A 17,584-nucleotide genomic window follows, 5' to 3' on the forward strand; every position below is an offset into this window, starting at 1 on the left:
TTAATGTCGGCCGTGGCTATTCATACAGAAATCTATGAATAGACTGCACCACGTGACTTAAAGTTCTGTTTTATTTTAAGCTACGCCGCTAACCCTTTTATTTAAACCCTAACACTAACCCTATCACTAACCCTCACCCAGGAAATACCCTAAAATGTTTATTTTTTTCATATATGTATTTTCAAAGGTGAAATTTGGCATGTTAAATATGTTAAAATGAAAAAATATATATGACAAAAGCTGGAATTCAAACTCACGTTAGTGGAAGGAACCCTCGGGATGTATAAAAAATTGACAAAAGCAATCCCAGTACCTGTTAAAATAATGGTCAGAGAGGATTTATTATATTCTAAAACTTCCCCTGAACCTTGGCAGCTCCACATTGACAATATTGACTTCACTTCAGTGGAGAGGTAGGGCTGTACCTTCTGTGTCAGTGAAATAGAAGATTTGGAGCATCTGTTTTTTTTAAATTGTACTGTGGTTCGTACATTTTGGGGGGAATTATGGAGCTGGCTGTGACTAAAGGGAATAAATGTATCCCCACTAATGGTTGATTGTATTAAATTTGGTTTTTTTCCCAAAGATAAAAATATAGACTTTTCTGTCAATAGTTTAATATTGACAACCAAATTCTCCATACATAAATGACGATTTATTTTATTTTATTTTTTTTTTAACAGCCTAGTTTCTTATTTTGGAAAAACGACTTTATTCTGCTTGTAAAATCCTTGAAAACATTGAAAAACGAATCTCCACTGAAACTCTGTACACTGTTAGAACAATTTATGTTAATAAAATTTAAGTTATGTCCTGACCCTGGTAATATGCATATTACCTGGTCAGGACATAACTTAAATACATATGTGATACTATTTTAGTTTACTGTATTTTATTATTATTAGTATTTTATTTTTTTTTAATGTTATCTAATTTTATTTTCCACCTTTGTTCAACCTGTGAAGAAGGCATATTTAAGTTGTTTACTAATATGTTTCTATGTTTGTTTGTGTATAATGTTCATTACTTAAAAAACGTATACTTTTAGCTAAATGGCACATTCACAAGTGTCGATACACAACAGAAACCACTGCTTTCTATTTTTGAAAATGAAGTCAAACAATATGTGAAAACCATCAAACATTCCACTAATATGAAGACTTTTCATTTATGTGTTCTCTTCAATATTTTCCTTTAACGTTTTACTCTGAAGCTGTGCCTCTGTATGTTTCCCCCTGGTGGTTGGTTGTGCACTATACGTATTGTACTGTTTTATGTTTGAATAAAGTTTTTTTTTTTTTTTTTTAAACAGGTATCACTCTGAGCTGTCATGGAGGAGAGCTCCAAAACTCCAAAGTTACCCATTCCACGATTGCCAACGTATAAAGCTTCTACTAGAAGACAAAAGAAAAGTCTGGATACAAAGCTTGTGGATAGACGTCTTCGTGACCGCAACAGGATTTATCTCGGAGATGCTTTTCAAAAGTGGAGGGACTTGTTGCTTTTAAAAGGATTCCGAAAGGACCAGGATTTGGCGATATTTCTCATGGACAGGTAACACACATGTTTTATTCAAAAGTTATGGCACTCTAACAATAAATGTGTCGTTTTTCTAGTTATGCGACTTTGTTTATGTTTTGCAATGCGCGTGCACAAACATAGAGGCGTAGCTTCTGGTAGATTGGCAGAGGCAGGGGAGGAAGTAGAGCTGTTGTGGGCGGGACATTGCGTAAAGAGACCTCAGACACTCTTTATCATGGCCACCACGTTGACACTTCCGGGGGTGAAGGAACAGTGGATAGTAAAGGAGATAGGAGGAACCAGAACCCTTTAGAAAGAGAGTGGCGACAACGGCAGTCCAAAATGCTTGACCGTCACGTGATTCATGTAGACGAATTAGTTTCCCGGAAGTTATTGGCGGGACATTCGAATCCATTGATTCCGAGTGACATAACTGGAATTTTCGGTAGTTTGTCATCAATAACTGCATTGATTTACAATATTTATACAGTTTTTAAACTTCTATGGTATTAAGAGAAATCACATCCCAATGTTTACAACTTTTTTGCATACAACCAACTTCTATTTAGAAGGGGGGTGTTTACAAATTCATACAAGTTTATTTTTTTCTATTTCAGTAATCTCATGGTAAGTAAGGTATGGAAGCCCATTTTCGCCACTAAAAAAAAAAAAAAAAATCACCAAGGAAAGTCATAATTATGAGTTAGAAAGTCATAATTGTGAGAAAGAAAGTCATAATTATGAATTATGAGATAGAAAGTCATAATTATGAGATACTTAAACACATTCACAGCAGCTTGTTCATGTGGTGAGCTGACACTGAGAGATGGCTGATAAGACTATCAAAGACTACTTTAGAAGGGGCTTTACAAATGATGAAATACTTTGTTTGCTTGCAAATTCACATAGAAATATGCTGAGTAAACGCACCCTTGAAAAGATACTAAGCAAAAAGAGGCTCTGGCGTCAAAAGGATAAAACTGATGTGGCTGAAGTAGCACGGTTTATTGAGCTACACAAGGAGATTTCTGGTCAGTGCCATGGGTACAGATGGATGTACCAAAAATGTTTCTATCTCATGATTATGACTTTACTAACTCATAATTATGACTTTGTTTCTCATAATTATGACTTCCTATCTCATAATTGTGACTTTCTTACTCATAATTATGACTTTCCTTGGTGATTTTTTTTTTTTTTTTTAGTGGAGGAAACGGGCTTCCATAGTAAAGGCCTATGTAATCGTAAAGATTTAATATAATATTTGACTTTCAGATATCCTATGTATTTCAGATACCCTTATCACATAACATTATATATACATGAATACATAACATTTACAAATTCAGAATCATTTCACTATCTTACTTTTTGTTTTGCAAAAGGCAAAAATATATCTTTGACTTGCATGTGCAGAAATCTGGAAAAAGGAGTCATTAAAAAACAAACCACATCCAGACAGGACACATTGAAAACATATTTATTATGTTTATACATATATAAAAATAGACATTAGATTTTTACCTTGCACTTATGTTTCAAAATGAATTTATTAAATAAATGTCTAACAAAGTAAGAAACATGAATAACTTGTCATTCAGTTTGTCTGTGTCTTTCATACATGGTGTCGTTGTATGTAGTCGCCATGACTTCCCAACCGAATCAGAGAGGAGAAAGAAATGGTTAGCCGAAGTCAAAAACTGAGTTGTGTGTGAAGTAAACTGAAGTTATTATGAAGACACATCAGACATTAATTAATATTATTAATTAATTCATTTAATTTACTACAGCAAAAATAAATAAAGTTTAAAAGTATTTTCTCTAATTCCACATCGTTGGATGAAATGGCATTAATAAAATTTAATCTTGTGGTTAAGGCTGTGTGTTGCTAACTTTATCCAGTAACGTTAACATATCTTAGCCTCATCTGTTATCTGTTAATGATCCCTTAATCTGCTAGTTTAGTGGGAATAAATCCACTAACATGCTTGAATGCACACGTTAAGGGGTTTCGATACGCTGATGATAATAATAATAATAATAATAATAATAATAATATCCAATATGATTATTTAAACGTCTTGCCATTCAAAAGTGCATCAGAAACTGTCTAATCCACTCTAGCTTCATTGGCTGCAATAGTCAACTGCTCACTTCCGGGAAACCATTGAGGCTCCATTAGCCGCCATTGCTGTAAAAAAAAAAAAAAAAAAAAAACTTTGGAGTCAACAGAGTTTTTTTTCCTTTTTATTGAACAATTTCAAAATTACAAACACTCGATGAGGATAATATCTCAACTTGTTACAGCTTCAGAAACAAGAACAGAATAAAAACAAACATTTAAAGCAAAAGGGGGTACAATAAAGGAAAGTGACTACTCTCTCTCTATACGGCTCTGGAAGGGACTATTCGACGCAGCCTTACTAATGGCTACGTGCACAATATGGCGTCCAATAACTTTCTGTCACATTTTATGAGGGCGCTGACTTCCGGTTCCAGTGTTGTTGATAGCGAAGCCAGCGAGCGGAGGAAAAAAATAGCATGTTTGGTGTCCAAAAAAGGCGATTGGCCTATCAAAGAGTTGAAGGTTCAGCATTACACTGTTGTGGACCGAGATGTACCTGTTCTTCACGGTATAATGCATGTACTAGCTTCCACTGCTTCCCTTTTGATAATGCAGCGCGTCAGCAATGGCTAGCCAAAATCCGGAGAGATAACTTCAATCCAAATAGGGACACAAGAGTATGTAGCTGGCATTTCTTAACCAGTGATATTGTGCATACACCACGGGGAAAGAGAGTGCTAAAAAGGGGGGCTGTGTCACTTCTGTTTGAGTGGAACAACTACTCAATGCGTGAGCCAATACCCTGTGTGTGGGAACGTAGGCCCTGGCAGGAGAGCCCTGTGGCTGCAGATCCAACTGAGTGCTCTTTGGGATCAGAGATGGAGGTGATGGCGTCTGACCACGATTATTGTGTTTTGCCGGCAACTGGAGTAATGGCCAACGAGTTGCAAACTCAAAACGAGGACCTGCGGAGACGACTTGAGCTGGCTCTGAGTCATATAGAGCGCCTGCAGCTACGGAAGCACTTTGCTGACTCGGATGACCAAATTCGCCATTACACTGGGTGAGTTTGCATTTTATATTCTGTATTTAGTTGCATGTAGTATTCCATCACCCTACCCCCACATCCGAACAGCCCCCACCGTGGAGTGTTTTAAATATCCCGTGTGTCTTTTTATTGATTTTTTTGTTTTTTTAAAAATCGGTTTTATTTCTATTTATTGTTTTTAATGTGTATTTATTTCTTTCTGCTAATTTAGTGTTAGTCATTTGCATTGTTTTTGTTTTATTGTTATTATCTCAGGTGCAGCACTTTGGAAACGTTTTGTTTAAATGTGTTATCTCTCTTTAAAAGCAAGAAAGTTCTGTGTGCTTGTGTGTGTGTGTTTGTTTAGCGAATTTCTCGCTGACGCAGTGTCTGTTCGACCTGAAACTTTATGAACAGCTTGCACATAGCCCAAGTGTGGTGTGTGCATCCGTTATTTTGGAGTAATTTGGTGTTGTAAAACGAGAGTTATGTATGTAACTACGGTTCTATGAATCCTGGATAACCGCCAAAGGCGGTGCTTAAAGCACTGGATGTTCCACCATGTGCAGGTGGAGTAATTATATCAACAAAGTCACCTGTGACCCCTGGATGACCCAGAGAGTCTATATCTACCGGTGTCATCAGGTGATCTGTTCCTGTCAAAATCTTCTTGCGAGGACACAAGGATCCTGAGTGACAGGATGCTCTGGCGGTATGCCAGAGCATCCGTGGTACGACCATGGATGCAGAGGCCAACATCCCCATGAGTCGGAGGACCAGGCCATACTGCAGGAGGGCACCATGCTGGAAATGCCGTAGAAGGCCTAGGATGGTGGAGACTCGCGCTGGAGAGAGGGAGGCCCCCATTACTGATGAATCCAGCACAAGCCTCAAGTACCTCACCACCTGGCTGGGTACGAGGTTGCTCTTGGCATAATTTACTTTAAGGCCTAGATTGCCTACGTGACTGAGAAGAGCAGCAGTGTCCCTCAACACCTGCTCCCGAGTCAATAACGAGCCAATCGTCCAGATAGGGGAGTATTGAAACTCCGCTGGCCTGTAACGGTGACAGAGCAGCAGCCACACACCGAGTAAATATTCAAGGGGCCAGGGAAAGCCCAAACGGCAGAACCCTGAACTGATAAACCTTGTCCATGAACATGAAACGAAGGAACGGTCTGTGATGAGGGGCAATGGGGACATGAAAGTAAGCATCTTTCAAATCCACCATCACCAACTGGTCTCCTGCTGAGACAGTCTGAAGGACATCTGCTACATGCAGCATATGGATGGGGAGAACTTTGAGAAACCGGTTCAACCCCCTCAAGTCCAGGATCAGGCGAAATCCGCCCTCTTTTTTGGGCACAAGAAAATAAGTGGAGTAAAACCCGCTGAGGCAAGCCTCCGGTTCCACTAGCTTGATGGCACCCTTCCCCAGAAGGGTGACTACCTTGTGACGTAGCACGAGGGATTTTACGGGATCTCTGACCACAGTGCGTTTGATCCCGCCCCCCCCTTGACCCCTGAGCAAATAGATGTGTGGCTGCACGGCGTTGCCGATTTCCTGGCACTGTGACCTGCAGGCCCCTGGGCTGCCCAAACGGGTGAGCAGTCGGCCGTGGGTATGGGTGATCTGGCATGGGGAGCCTGGCGCAAACTGGCAAACTGCTGCCTCGCTTGGCCAATGTGCATGCTACGCTCCAAGACCTGCAATGCCGCCAGGCCAAAGGTGTGGCCCGGCACAACTGGAAGAGAACCCAATGTTCTAGCTCAGATAGAGGGGACTGTGCCAGCCAGACTTGGCAACGAGTCAGCGTTATCGTTGACATTAGCCTGCCCAGCTCCCTGGTAATAAATGCGAATGTCTGCAATGAGGCATTGCTGAGGGACTGAGCAGCAGGCTCCACCCCAGAATCCTGCAAAGTACTCGACAAAGCCAGTACCAGGTGTGATAGAGAATTATCTAACCGTCCCGTTCTGGCAGCAATGTTATAACTGCGAGTCAGAAGATCATCAGTCAACCTGCACTGAGGCCAGGGGCAGCATGCATCCGGTCTCACAGCCTCATCTGGGGAAACTATCAGGGCTGCAATGGCAGGCTCAACTGGAGCTAGCTATTCCAAGCCATAGCTGCCAGCATCATGCATGAACCCTTGAGTCAGGCCAGCTTCTGTGGAGCTCCGCAATGTACGGATCAGAGGGAGGCACCACAAAGGCCGAGGTGTTGGGGGCCTGCCTGAAAAAAGCATTTGCCGTTCAGGTAGGGACCGGGGCTTCACCCAACCCAAGGCGTGCCAAGGCCTGCGCGTTGCCGGCTGCACAGTGCCACGGCTAGACACTGATCCTAGAGAAGAGGTCCTACTAGAACCCTCTGAAAAAGCATGAGAAGACTGTGAGGCAAGCTCCCCATGCCCATCCCTGTCAGCGTCACCAAACAGAGTACATGATGCTGCCGTGAACAGCGCATCCTCCTCCTGAAGGTGGGATGGACCTGCAACAGGGTTAGCCACGAAGGCTGGCGCACCGGGCTCTGTCTGTAGGTTAAGCAAGAAGACCTTAATCTGCGCAAACTAGGTGGTGAGAGCATCCACCTTATTAGCCAGAGCATCAACCTTCCTTGCCTTCTGAGGAGGATCGCCAGATGCTGTGCCGGCACACTTAGCAACGCTGGTGGCTCTACCTGAAGAGGGCAGGTCTATTGTGCCCTCAGCCTCAGCCAACCTGGAGAGTCGCATTGCATGAGGCATAAAATTGCAGTTCATGCACGGATTACCAGACACCCCCTCTCTTAGGTGGACAATGCCTAGGCAAGCAGGACACTGATTGTGACCGTCCTTTGCCTGAAGGGGGGGCATGCAGGAGACACACATATGGCAGTCCATTCTTGCACCAGCCTGGAGTGATCAAACTGTGAATCTAACTGGAGCAACACCTGACAAACGCAACGTGCACACTGCCGTTAGCAGGGGAGAGAGTGAGCAGCAGCAAAGCAATGCAGCCGCTTAGCATGCACACTCAAAACACCGGCCGCTGCTTAGCAGCAGAGTGCCGCGAAGCCCGTGTTGGCCTCACACCAGCAAATCCACCGGTCAGAGTAACCACAACGATGCTAACATAGCAGCATAGCAACACAGCAGATTAACCGTAGCCGTTTAATCACTGAAAAGAGACAGCGGCGTAGCCGCGGAGCTACGGAGTCTGAACCAGCACACAATCACAAGGCGAAACACCGCCGATGACATCAAAATGTACGGTACTCACCACCTCAGGCAGCCCCTGGTAAACTGGTCACTAAGTCCCAGCCCCACTTAAAGGGAAAACAGCGAGTCGCTGCGTCTAGCGGACGAGAACACTCGAGGCGCCAATCTTACGGTTACGAAGCTACAAGCAACAAGCTGTGAATAAGAAACAACCAACATGCTATCGTTATCCACAATCGCGAGAAGATAGAAGGAAGAGATCACCTGATGACACCGGAAGATATAGACTCTCCGGGTCATCCAGGGGTCACAGGTGACTTTGTTGATATAATTACTCCACCTGTACATGCGCGAGATGGAACATCCAGTGCTTTAAGCACCGCCTCTGACAGTCAGTAAGGATGAAATAGAACGTTAATTTTACAGCTTCTTCGCGGTATTGAGCACAATGCAGTACTTCCGGTTCCCGTTCATGACGTCACTGTGTCACAGTTTGTTTGGCTTTAGAAAAGGTCGTTATTAAAACGTTTTTGTACTGCTAAAAGTTATTTAACTTAATATTTTTTGATTATTTAAAATTATTTTGGACTTATTTGGTGTTGCAAAACGTTTTTTTTTCGTGGGACTTTCGGATCCGTTTTTTTTTCTTCTGAAGTCTCACTCATAGGCCACACAGGGGAACGAGGGAGCAATGCCCCCTCAAATCAAAGATAATGATTCCTCACTCCATGCTCAGATTTCACAAGAGACGCATCTATTACACTCTGTTCCTGCCTGAAGAAGGTCCTTTTAAGGACCGAAACGTTGCGTTACTGGCTTGCTTTTTCTTCCTTTTGGCTGTTGTACTCCTGTTATGGATAGACAGGGATATGAAGGCCGGTGGACGGTGGTCTCCTACCATCGGGACTGTGACAAACACCACAACGGCCCCGTCGGGCTGCCTCCGTGTTCCTCAGACCGCTTCTATGACAGCCGCAAGCGGCGCACCTATACGTCTGTCACACGGACCGGGGGCTGCCGCACTACACACAGCTACAGAGAGCCAAGCTTTCAGCCATAATTTTTTGTAACTGAAACCGCCGTGGCTGTCCGCAACTGCTCCACGAGGCATCAAGCACCTCACACACAGGTTTCCTGTTTTTAGCCATCTCAACACTGGAAGTGCTACCGTAGAATTGAATGTGTTGCCAACTTTTGTAACAGTTGCATGAGTTGAATCACCTTTGCTGGAGGGGTCTAAATAAGGTTAATTCTGCAAGCTGTGTACATCTGCAAATGTAATTATGACAAATTTGATAGAATTTGATGATGAATACAAATTCCATTGTCTGTGAAATGTTCATTACGTTTAATAATCTTCCATTAAATTTGCCTCTCTGCTGTTGTTGACTAAACTGAGAACATAATTTAGTTTTATCAGTGTATAAGACATTAAGAGTAAAGATAAGACCATGAATACACCACAGTGTTATCTTCATTGAGTAGGAATTGTGGAATTGCAATGGCTAATTAAGAAAACAATGAGGGCGCAGCGCAAATGCACTCTTTCTTTGAGGGTGTAATAATGTTGATATGAGATATAAAACATAACCAGTAGTTAATGTGCAAGATGCCAGGTGGCAGCTAAATCATGACAAGATGGCGGTGATTGTCTTTGGTAACAAGGAAAAGAGCATTGCTGTCAGCAAGTATTTTGAGTTTCAATCTTTAAAAGCTAAAGATGAAGTCAAAAACCTTGATGTTCTGATTGACTCAGATCTAACATTCAACAGGTATTAAATCTATCACAAAAACAGCTTTCTACCACCTAAAGAAAATCTCCTGAGTGAAAGATTTAATGACTCAGAAAGATCAGGAGAAACTGGTCCATGCTTTTATCTCCAGCAGACTGGACTATTGTAATGGTCTTCTGACAGGAATCCCCCAAAAGAGCATCAAACATCTACAGCTGGTTCAGAACGCTGCAGCTTGGGCCTTAACCAGAACAAAGAGGTCAGAACACATTACAGTTTTAAAGTCTTTACACTGGCTCCCAGTCAGCCTCAGAATAGACTTTAAAGTTCTGCTGCTGGTGTATAAATCTTTGAATGGGTTTGGTCCAGAATACATCAGTGAGATATTAGTCAGGTACATGCCTGTCAAGTATCCCGTTTTGGCCGGGAAACTCCTGTGTTTTACCCCTCTTTCCTGCCATCTTCCCGTATTAGTATTTTCCCGTAAATATCACGTATTTTAATGTAATAATAATTAAAAGATGCCTTACTAAACTGAACACCGTCACTAGTCTCGCGAGAACTTCCACCTAAAATGGCCTGAGTGTCAGTTCTCGCGAGATTAGTGCTGACAGCGGCAACAAACCCGGAAAAAACTCAGAAAAGAGATGATGAATGAAGACGTTTTGGCGAAAAAAGAACTGGTGTAAATACCTTGGAAACTGGAACAGAGAGTTTACCTTCATAAAGACCATCAGGATGGGACACAGTTACACGTTCTGTTAGATTAATAACTAAGATTTTAGTGTCTACCACAGCGGAAGGAACCACGTAAGTCACCATGAAAAATCAGCCAATCACAAGCGCCACAAATATACACTGCTTTAAAAAAGTGTTAAAGAATGTAAAGTCTGTAATAAATGTGTCTATTAAGTCATTAGTGAATACCAGAGAACCACATGAGTGAGCATGAGAAATTATCAGAAAATATATAATGAAAATAAAATGTAAATTTCTAACTTAAAGACAAGCAATGTGAAAATAACAGTAAATATGCAACGTGTTGACTTGTATGTGAACTGTAAGTATATTAAATAAACATGTACTTAATATATCCATGTATGTTTTTATTTAGGCTGTATTATAATTTAGGAATTAGGGCTGGGCGATATATCGAGATTTAAGATGTATTGAGTTTTCTATTATATATAATAGCTTATTTTGTATCAAAATACTAGTTTTAAGAGTCACTGCTTTTACTTCTCAGAACAGTCCAAACTCAGAGCTTCCCTTAACAAGTCATATTACAGATTACATATCACTCACACATGCTGTCCCTTACATGAGAAAAAACCAAAAGTGGCACATATTGATCAGCTGTTTGTTAATAAATGAGCCTGTGTAGCATTTTGGAACAGCAAATTTAACCCAGAATTCTCTTTCTTCTAAGACTTCCTTTGAAATAAAATTATCTAGATTTATATCATATATCACCATTTTATTGTACATCTATCTTAAATATAAGGAATACTGGAGCTTGGTTGGGCAGGTGGGACAGCTCATAGTGGGCGCCAGAATGTTTTCCTTATTTTCAAATCCAAAACTTGACAGGTATGGTCAGGTATGAACCCAGCATGTCTCTCAGATCTAAGGACACAGGTCAGATAGTGGAACCCAGAGCACACAGTAAACATGGTGATGCTGCGTTTAGTTGTGATGCTGCAACAAAGTGGAACAAACTGCCAGAAGAGCTGAAGTCAGCATCCAATGTGAACATTTTTAAATCAACTCTTTTACTGTGTATGATTGAGAGGGAGATTTTTGCTCATGTTGATGTAATGTGTTTGTTGATGATTTTAAATGTTTTTACTGATGATTTTAAATGTTTTTTCTACCGATTTTAATATTCTTATTGATGTTAAGTTGTTTAATGTTTTCTGTTGCACTTTTTCATCATGTAAAGCACATTGAGTTGCCTTGTGTATGAAATGTGCTCTACAAATACATTTGCCTTGCATAAGCCACTCTATAAATGGGTTAAAATATTTGTAAATTTGACTCTGAAAAAGTCAGTGCCTCATTTCAGCTGACTCCAGGGTCGTAGGAGAGGTGGCCAGGGTCCACCTCTGAGCCCGAAGCCCCTCCCTCTTCCCCCATTTCACCCCCTGTTGTCACCAGACCATGCTCAATGGTTACCACGGCTACCATGACAGTGCCAACAGGGGATTGGTCACCATTTAGGGAGACTGAAACAGCCAGTACTGTTGAAATTCACGCCCATCCAACCCAAACAGTTTCACCAAAAACCCCAGAGGACCCCATGGCCCCTCCCTCTGGGTGAAATCATCAACACAGAACCAAAATCAAAATCATCCAGATAAGATATGTTGTTGGTTGATAAAATCTGAAAGAAAGATGTTTTATTTTATTTTATTTTTCAGTTTCCCCCCTTGAGGGATTGCCACCTTCTTGTGGTCAGGGGCTTTGCTTGCCTCAGTGATCTTGCTATACCAGCAGGAGCTTAGTTGGTGGGGCACCCAAGTTGGTCAGGTCTGAAGATAAAGGCCAGACTAAGTGCAATCCACTTCTCGAAGTTGGGGTTGGACACACAGTAGCTAACAACCCAATTCAATGAAGAAATCACTGTTACTGTAAGCACAGGGGAAACAAAGTGCTGGAGCATGATGTATACATATGATGCCTCCTTCACATTTCCGACTGCCCCCTCATATATGCCTGCCTACATTGAAATGACCAGGTTCGTTATCGGGCTTCTGCAGAGCTTGATGATGAGTTAATCATTTCAATCAGGTGTGTTGGAAGAGGGAAACATCTAAAACATGCTGGATAGTGGCCCTTGAGGACCAGGATTGTGGACCCCTGGCCTAAATTAAGATATAAATGGGTATATGAAGCACATTTGTTTATTTAATATACTTACAGTTCATATACAAGTCAACACATTGCATATTTACTGTTAATTTCACATTGCTTGTCTTTAAGTTAGACATTTACATTTTATTTTTATTACATATTTTATTTTAATTTCTCATGCTCACTCATGTGGTTCTCTGGTATTCACTAATGACTTATTAGACACATTTGTTGCAGACTTTACATCCTTTAACACTTTTTGAAAGCAGTGTATATTTGTGTTTCTTGTGATTGGCTGATTTTTCCCTGGTGACTTACGTCGTTCCTTCCCCCGTGGTAGACGCTAAAATCTTAGTTACTAATCTTACAGAACGTGTAACTGTGTCCCATCCTGCTTCCCTTTAGGAAGATAAACTCTGTCACATTTTCCTAAGTTTTTACACGAGTTATTTGTTTTTTCGCCAGAACGTCTTCATCCATCCATCCGTCCATCCATCTCTCTTCTGAGTTGTTTCCGGGTTTGTTGACGCTGTCGGTACTCGTCTCGCGATAACTGGCACTCAGTCCATTTCAGGTGGCATTTCTCGCGAGGCTAATGACGGCGTTCCGTTTAATAAGGCATCTTTTAATTATTATTACATTAAAATACGGGATATTTACGGGAAAATCCTAACCCGAAACGATGGCGAGAAAAAGGGGTTAAATAAGGGAGTTTTCCGGCCAAAACGGGATACTTGACTGGTATGGGTGATGTGAGACATCCGAGAGGTGAAGTTTGGTGTCCAGCGGTTGAGATAGCAGTAGTGTTTTTGCAATGCCGTCGCGCAGAGCTCGACACGCAAATTGCTCTGTTGTTGGTTGTACAAATCAACACAAGTGCCTATATTCTGTCCCAGCTACAGAAGAACAGAAGAGACAGTGGTTGCGTTTCATTTTTCACGACAACCTGCCGACTACGGTTCGTGTTAGCTTGCATGTGTGTGCTAACCACTTTACATCGGACTGTTTCAGTAACGAGGGTCAGTACAAAGCTGGCTTTGCCTCGACACTGATCCTCGTGAAAGGATCTGTACCAACCATACGGGACCCAGCAACTGCAGCCGAGCCACAGGTAAGTGTCGCCATGTTTTTATCGTATTTACAGTTGCCTACGAGTATGGTGAAGTCAGCTGGAAACTGGCTAACGAGTTAGCACCGCTTCGGTCCGCTATGCAATGACATTTGAAGCGAGTTAGTTTAACGTTAATATTACGATGGGGCTTTGTCGTTAGTGCAACTCCTTACCTTTCACAAACTACTGGAATTTCTCTGCTAGAGCAAATATTTGTAGAGTTACGGTCATTTAAATTCAAGTGTTCTTGTGATGCGTTCACGGTCCGTGGGAAACGCGAAAATTCCGTTAGTTTGTAAAATATCTCCCGACAAGACGTGAAAAGAGGACATGTCCGGGTAAAACCGGACGAATGATCACCCTAGTTCAGGGGTCTGCAACCTGCGGCTCTGGAGCCTCATGTGGCTCTTTGACTCTTTTGCAATGGCTCCCTGTAGCTTTAAAAAAAAAAAAAAACTAAAATAATGAATTTTTATTTCTTACAAAGGGTATTGATGATTAATGGCATTCATTTCAAATAAAATGATCATCAAACAATTGGTTAACCTAAAAATAAATCGCATTGTGCAATAACTCGGACATCATCTTACTTCAACTCATGCAACCTCTACAGATCATCAATTTTCCTTACACCTGTGGTTAACCTTGGGTTTTAAATCCCTGGTAGGATATCTAATCCAACAAAAAGACTATTCTGGAAGAAAATAGAAACTTTATTTGTGTGGGGAAAGATCTATTTAATTGCCAACATGCGGCTTAATATGCATGCTTGATGTGTTGCAAGAAATTAGCAATTAGCATGTGACATCACATGATCTCGTGTATCAAATTCAAGTTATTTTTTGTAGCCCTTCAAATCCATTAACTCATAAAATTATATGATACTATTTCAACTGTATAGAATTTTATAAAATGTATTGTCTTCATTGAGAAAATATTTTTTTCGGCTCGGAAGGATTTTATTCCAGACGAGATTAGGCAAAATGGCTCCTTTGAGAATAAAGGTTGCAGACCCCTGCCCGAGTTACTAATGTCCGTCAAGCTGCGGACCTTCCACACAAAGCAACAAGGTGAAGCAGTGTGCTCATGGCATATGTAAGTCAGACAGGCGGTACCCCAAGAGTTTGGAAGTGGGAGTCGTGTTCTTACCGCGGTGAAGTTGATTTCACGTTGGATATGGGACTAGGACTACTACTAAAAATTGGTTTGAGGTCATATAAAAGCTATTGAAAAAAATCCTGGATTTTCTAGCATTTTCCCACATTATGATTTAAAATTAAAAACCTTAAAACATAATTAAATAAAATGGTGTGTGTGATTGCCTTGGACTAGGGGTACTATTATAAATTAATTTAAAGTAGGGATGTAACGATTCACTCAACTCCCGATACGATTCGATTCACGGTACTGGGTTCACGATACGATTCTCTCACAATTTATTTGACAAAATGGGACTGTACACAAATGACTGAAAAATATTCCTTTTTTGGGGGGGAAAACTGGTCAGAAAATACTATACTATTTTCCTTTTATTTTTCATTATCAAAAGAATCCCTTGATAAACTATTCAAAACAATGCAATTTTACTAAAAATAAATATTGAATGAAATAAATAAAGGAATAATACAAATGAAGAAGAAGCCTATTAATTTAAATTCTGGTTCTATAGTAAACAATGCAAAACTGCATAATAGTTCTTTTTCTTTTTAAAAGTGCAACTGAAAATGTATTTTGCGCCTTGACAATTGGACTTAAAAAAAAAGATATTCAGGTCATATTACAGATATTCTTTTGGTGCTAAAGGGGTAAGGAATCATTTATGAACATGTTTAAGAGTAGAAGGTGGCCAGAAAGAAAGTAGTAGCAGATTCTGCCCACCGCATACACTGCTGGACAAGAGAAGGGATAAATATATATATATATAGCGCCCTCTGCTGTTTAAAAAAAGCACTGCGATTAAATTTTCAAAGTATCAATGTCAACCATGATACCTATGAATCGATTTTTAACTGCCTTACAATTAATCGTTACATCCCTAATTTAAAGTCCCTGGGTCACATGACCTCAAAGCTATTGTAAAAATCCTTCATTATTTAGCATTTTCCTGCATTGTGATTTTTCAAAAAATTCAAAACCTTAAAACAGGGAAACTAAAAGGTGTGTGTGACAAGCCTGGGACTAGGACTACTATTATAGATTGGTTTGAGGTCATTTGGTTACATGACCTTAAAGCTATTGAACAAATTTGTGGATTTTTAAGCATTTACCCACATTATGATTTTTAAAAATTTTCAGAACCTTAAAACAGGGAAACACAAATGTGTGATTGATAGCCTGGGACAAGGACTATTATTATAAATTGCTTTGAGGTCGTTGGGTCACATTACTCCAAAGGTATGGAAAAATATGAAAAAACAATTGTCATAAAATACAATAAAAGCTCAAATGTTGTATGAAATATACCTGCACATTACTTTTCAGCCAATCTTCATTTATTAGAAGTGTTTTTGCATTATATTATTGATTGAAACATTTTTTTTTCAAACCATGCTTTTCACAAAGACATTATTTCAATGACACTCCCTAAATTTGAAAGACATGAGTTCATAGCGGAGCCTTCAGCATGTTCCTCCCTGAACTATGACAGAGTGGGTGGGACGCATTTAAGTGAAACCACCGCTGTTGGCGTTAGAGGCGAATATCCAACGTCCAGCGTGAAATCAACTTCACCGTTCTTTCCATTCCCAAAGCCAAAAAGCGACGCTTAAAATGGATCAAACAATATGGAAGGCCCCCTCCCAGCTAGATTTTTTTGAAGATAAACAAGCATAAATATATCTGCTCTACTAGGTAAGACTAGGCTAGGCTAACTCCATAGCCCTCCAACGTTGTCTTGTCATTTTATTAAGGATGTAACGATTAATCGTAAGGCAGTTAAAAATCGATTCATAGGTATCACGGTTGATATCGATTTTCTGAAAATTGAATCGCAGTACTTTTTACACAAGTGTAGGCGGCGGGCGGAGTCTGCTAATACTTTCTTTCTGGCCGCCTTCTACTATTAAATATGTTAATAAATGATTCATTACCCCTTAAGCACCAAAAGTATATCTGTAATATTACTTGAATCTCTGTAAAAGTCACGTTTTTCTATTAGCTCTGTCTGCTAGCATAGCTTCTCTTCTTCACTGCAAGATATCTGCATGCCAACCGACCACTGTGTTACCAGCGCCCTCTGCTGGTCCAAACAAATATGACGTAAATCACTGCAATCACAGGTTTTTTTTTTTTTAAAGTCCAATTGTTAAGGCACAAAATACATTTTCAGTTGCACTTTTAAAAGAAAAAGAACTATCATGTAGTTTTGCATTGTTTATTATGGAACCAGAATTTAAATTAATAGGCTTCATTTTCATTTGTATTATTCCTTTATTTATTTCATTCTAGATTTATTTTTAGTTAAATTGCATTGTTTTGAATAGTTTATCAAGGAATTCTTTTGACAATGAAAAATAAAAGGAAAATAGTACAGTATTTTCTATTTTTTTTCCAAAAAAAAAAATTTGTCTACAGTCCCATTTTGTAAAATAAATCATGAGAGAATTGTATCGTGAACCCAGCATCGTGAATCGAATCGTATCGGGAGTTGAGTGAATCGTTACATCCCTACATTTTATGTCAAAGTTGAACCAAGCGTCCCAGCAGGCAATTTAAATTTGTTTTGTTTTCATCTTTCATGTAGCATTTTGTGAACGGAAAACCGACTTCCCAGTATCCCAACCCTTTACATGCTGTACAAGTACTGAACCAGACTGAGGAGAAGCTCGGAGGCTGTCGAAACCAACATAAAAAACGGTAGGTCTCAGTTAAGTGCTGGTATTTGATCTGAAGTATAGTATACAGCTCTATATTCAACTTATTGGTCTTTTTTTCTGTTATTCATGGATTGTTATTTTTGGTTGTGTCATTTTAACTATTACTGTTTATCTATTCAGTTTTTTATTGCTTTGTATTTTGTATTGTCTTTGGTTGTGTGTGTACGTTGTCAAACTTGAAGCCCGGGGGCCAAATCCG

The 17,584-nt window shown here is 40.2% G+C and overlaps 1 protein-coding gene across 3 annotated transcripts in view; it reads left to right on the forward strand.

The window, feature by feature from the left end:
• Positions 1-1,318: 1,318 nt before the first annotated feature.
• LOC114454663 (protein diaphanous homolog 1-like) overlaps positions 1,319-17,584 on the forward strand; it is a 46,283-nt gene continuing 30,017 nt past the window's right edge. For 2 of the 3 annotated variants that reach the window (XM_028435281.1, XM_028435282.1), the window contains exons 1-4: positions 1,319-1,554; positions 4,407-4,649; positions 13,411-13,510; positions 17,253-17,365. In XM_028435281.1, the coding sequence (XP_028291082.1) occupies positions 1,331-1,554; positions 4,407-4,649; positions 13,411-13,510; positions 17,253-17,365 (680 nt within the window). In that variant the 5' untranslated portion in view covers positions 1,319-1,330. The remainder of the gene's footprint in view (positions 1,555-4,406; positions 4,650-13,410; positions 13,511-17,252; positions 17,366-17,584) is intronic. The other variant, XM_028435283.1, reaches the window with a different exon arrangement.

Source organism: Gouania willdenowi, chromosome 21, assembly GCF_900634775.1.
Source record: "Gouania willdenowi chromosome 21, fGouWil2.1, whole genome shotgun sequence".
In the NCBI taxonomy this organism is placed as follows: Eukaryota; Metazoa; Chordata; class Actinopteri; order Blenniiformes; family Gobiesocidae; genus Gouania; species Gouania willdenowi.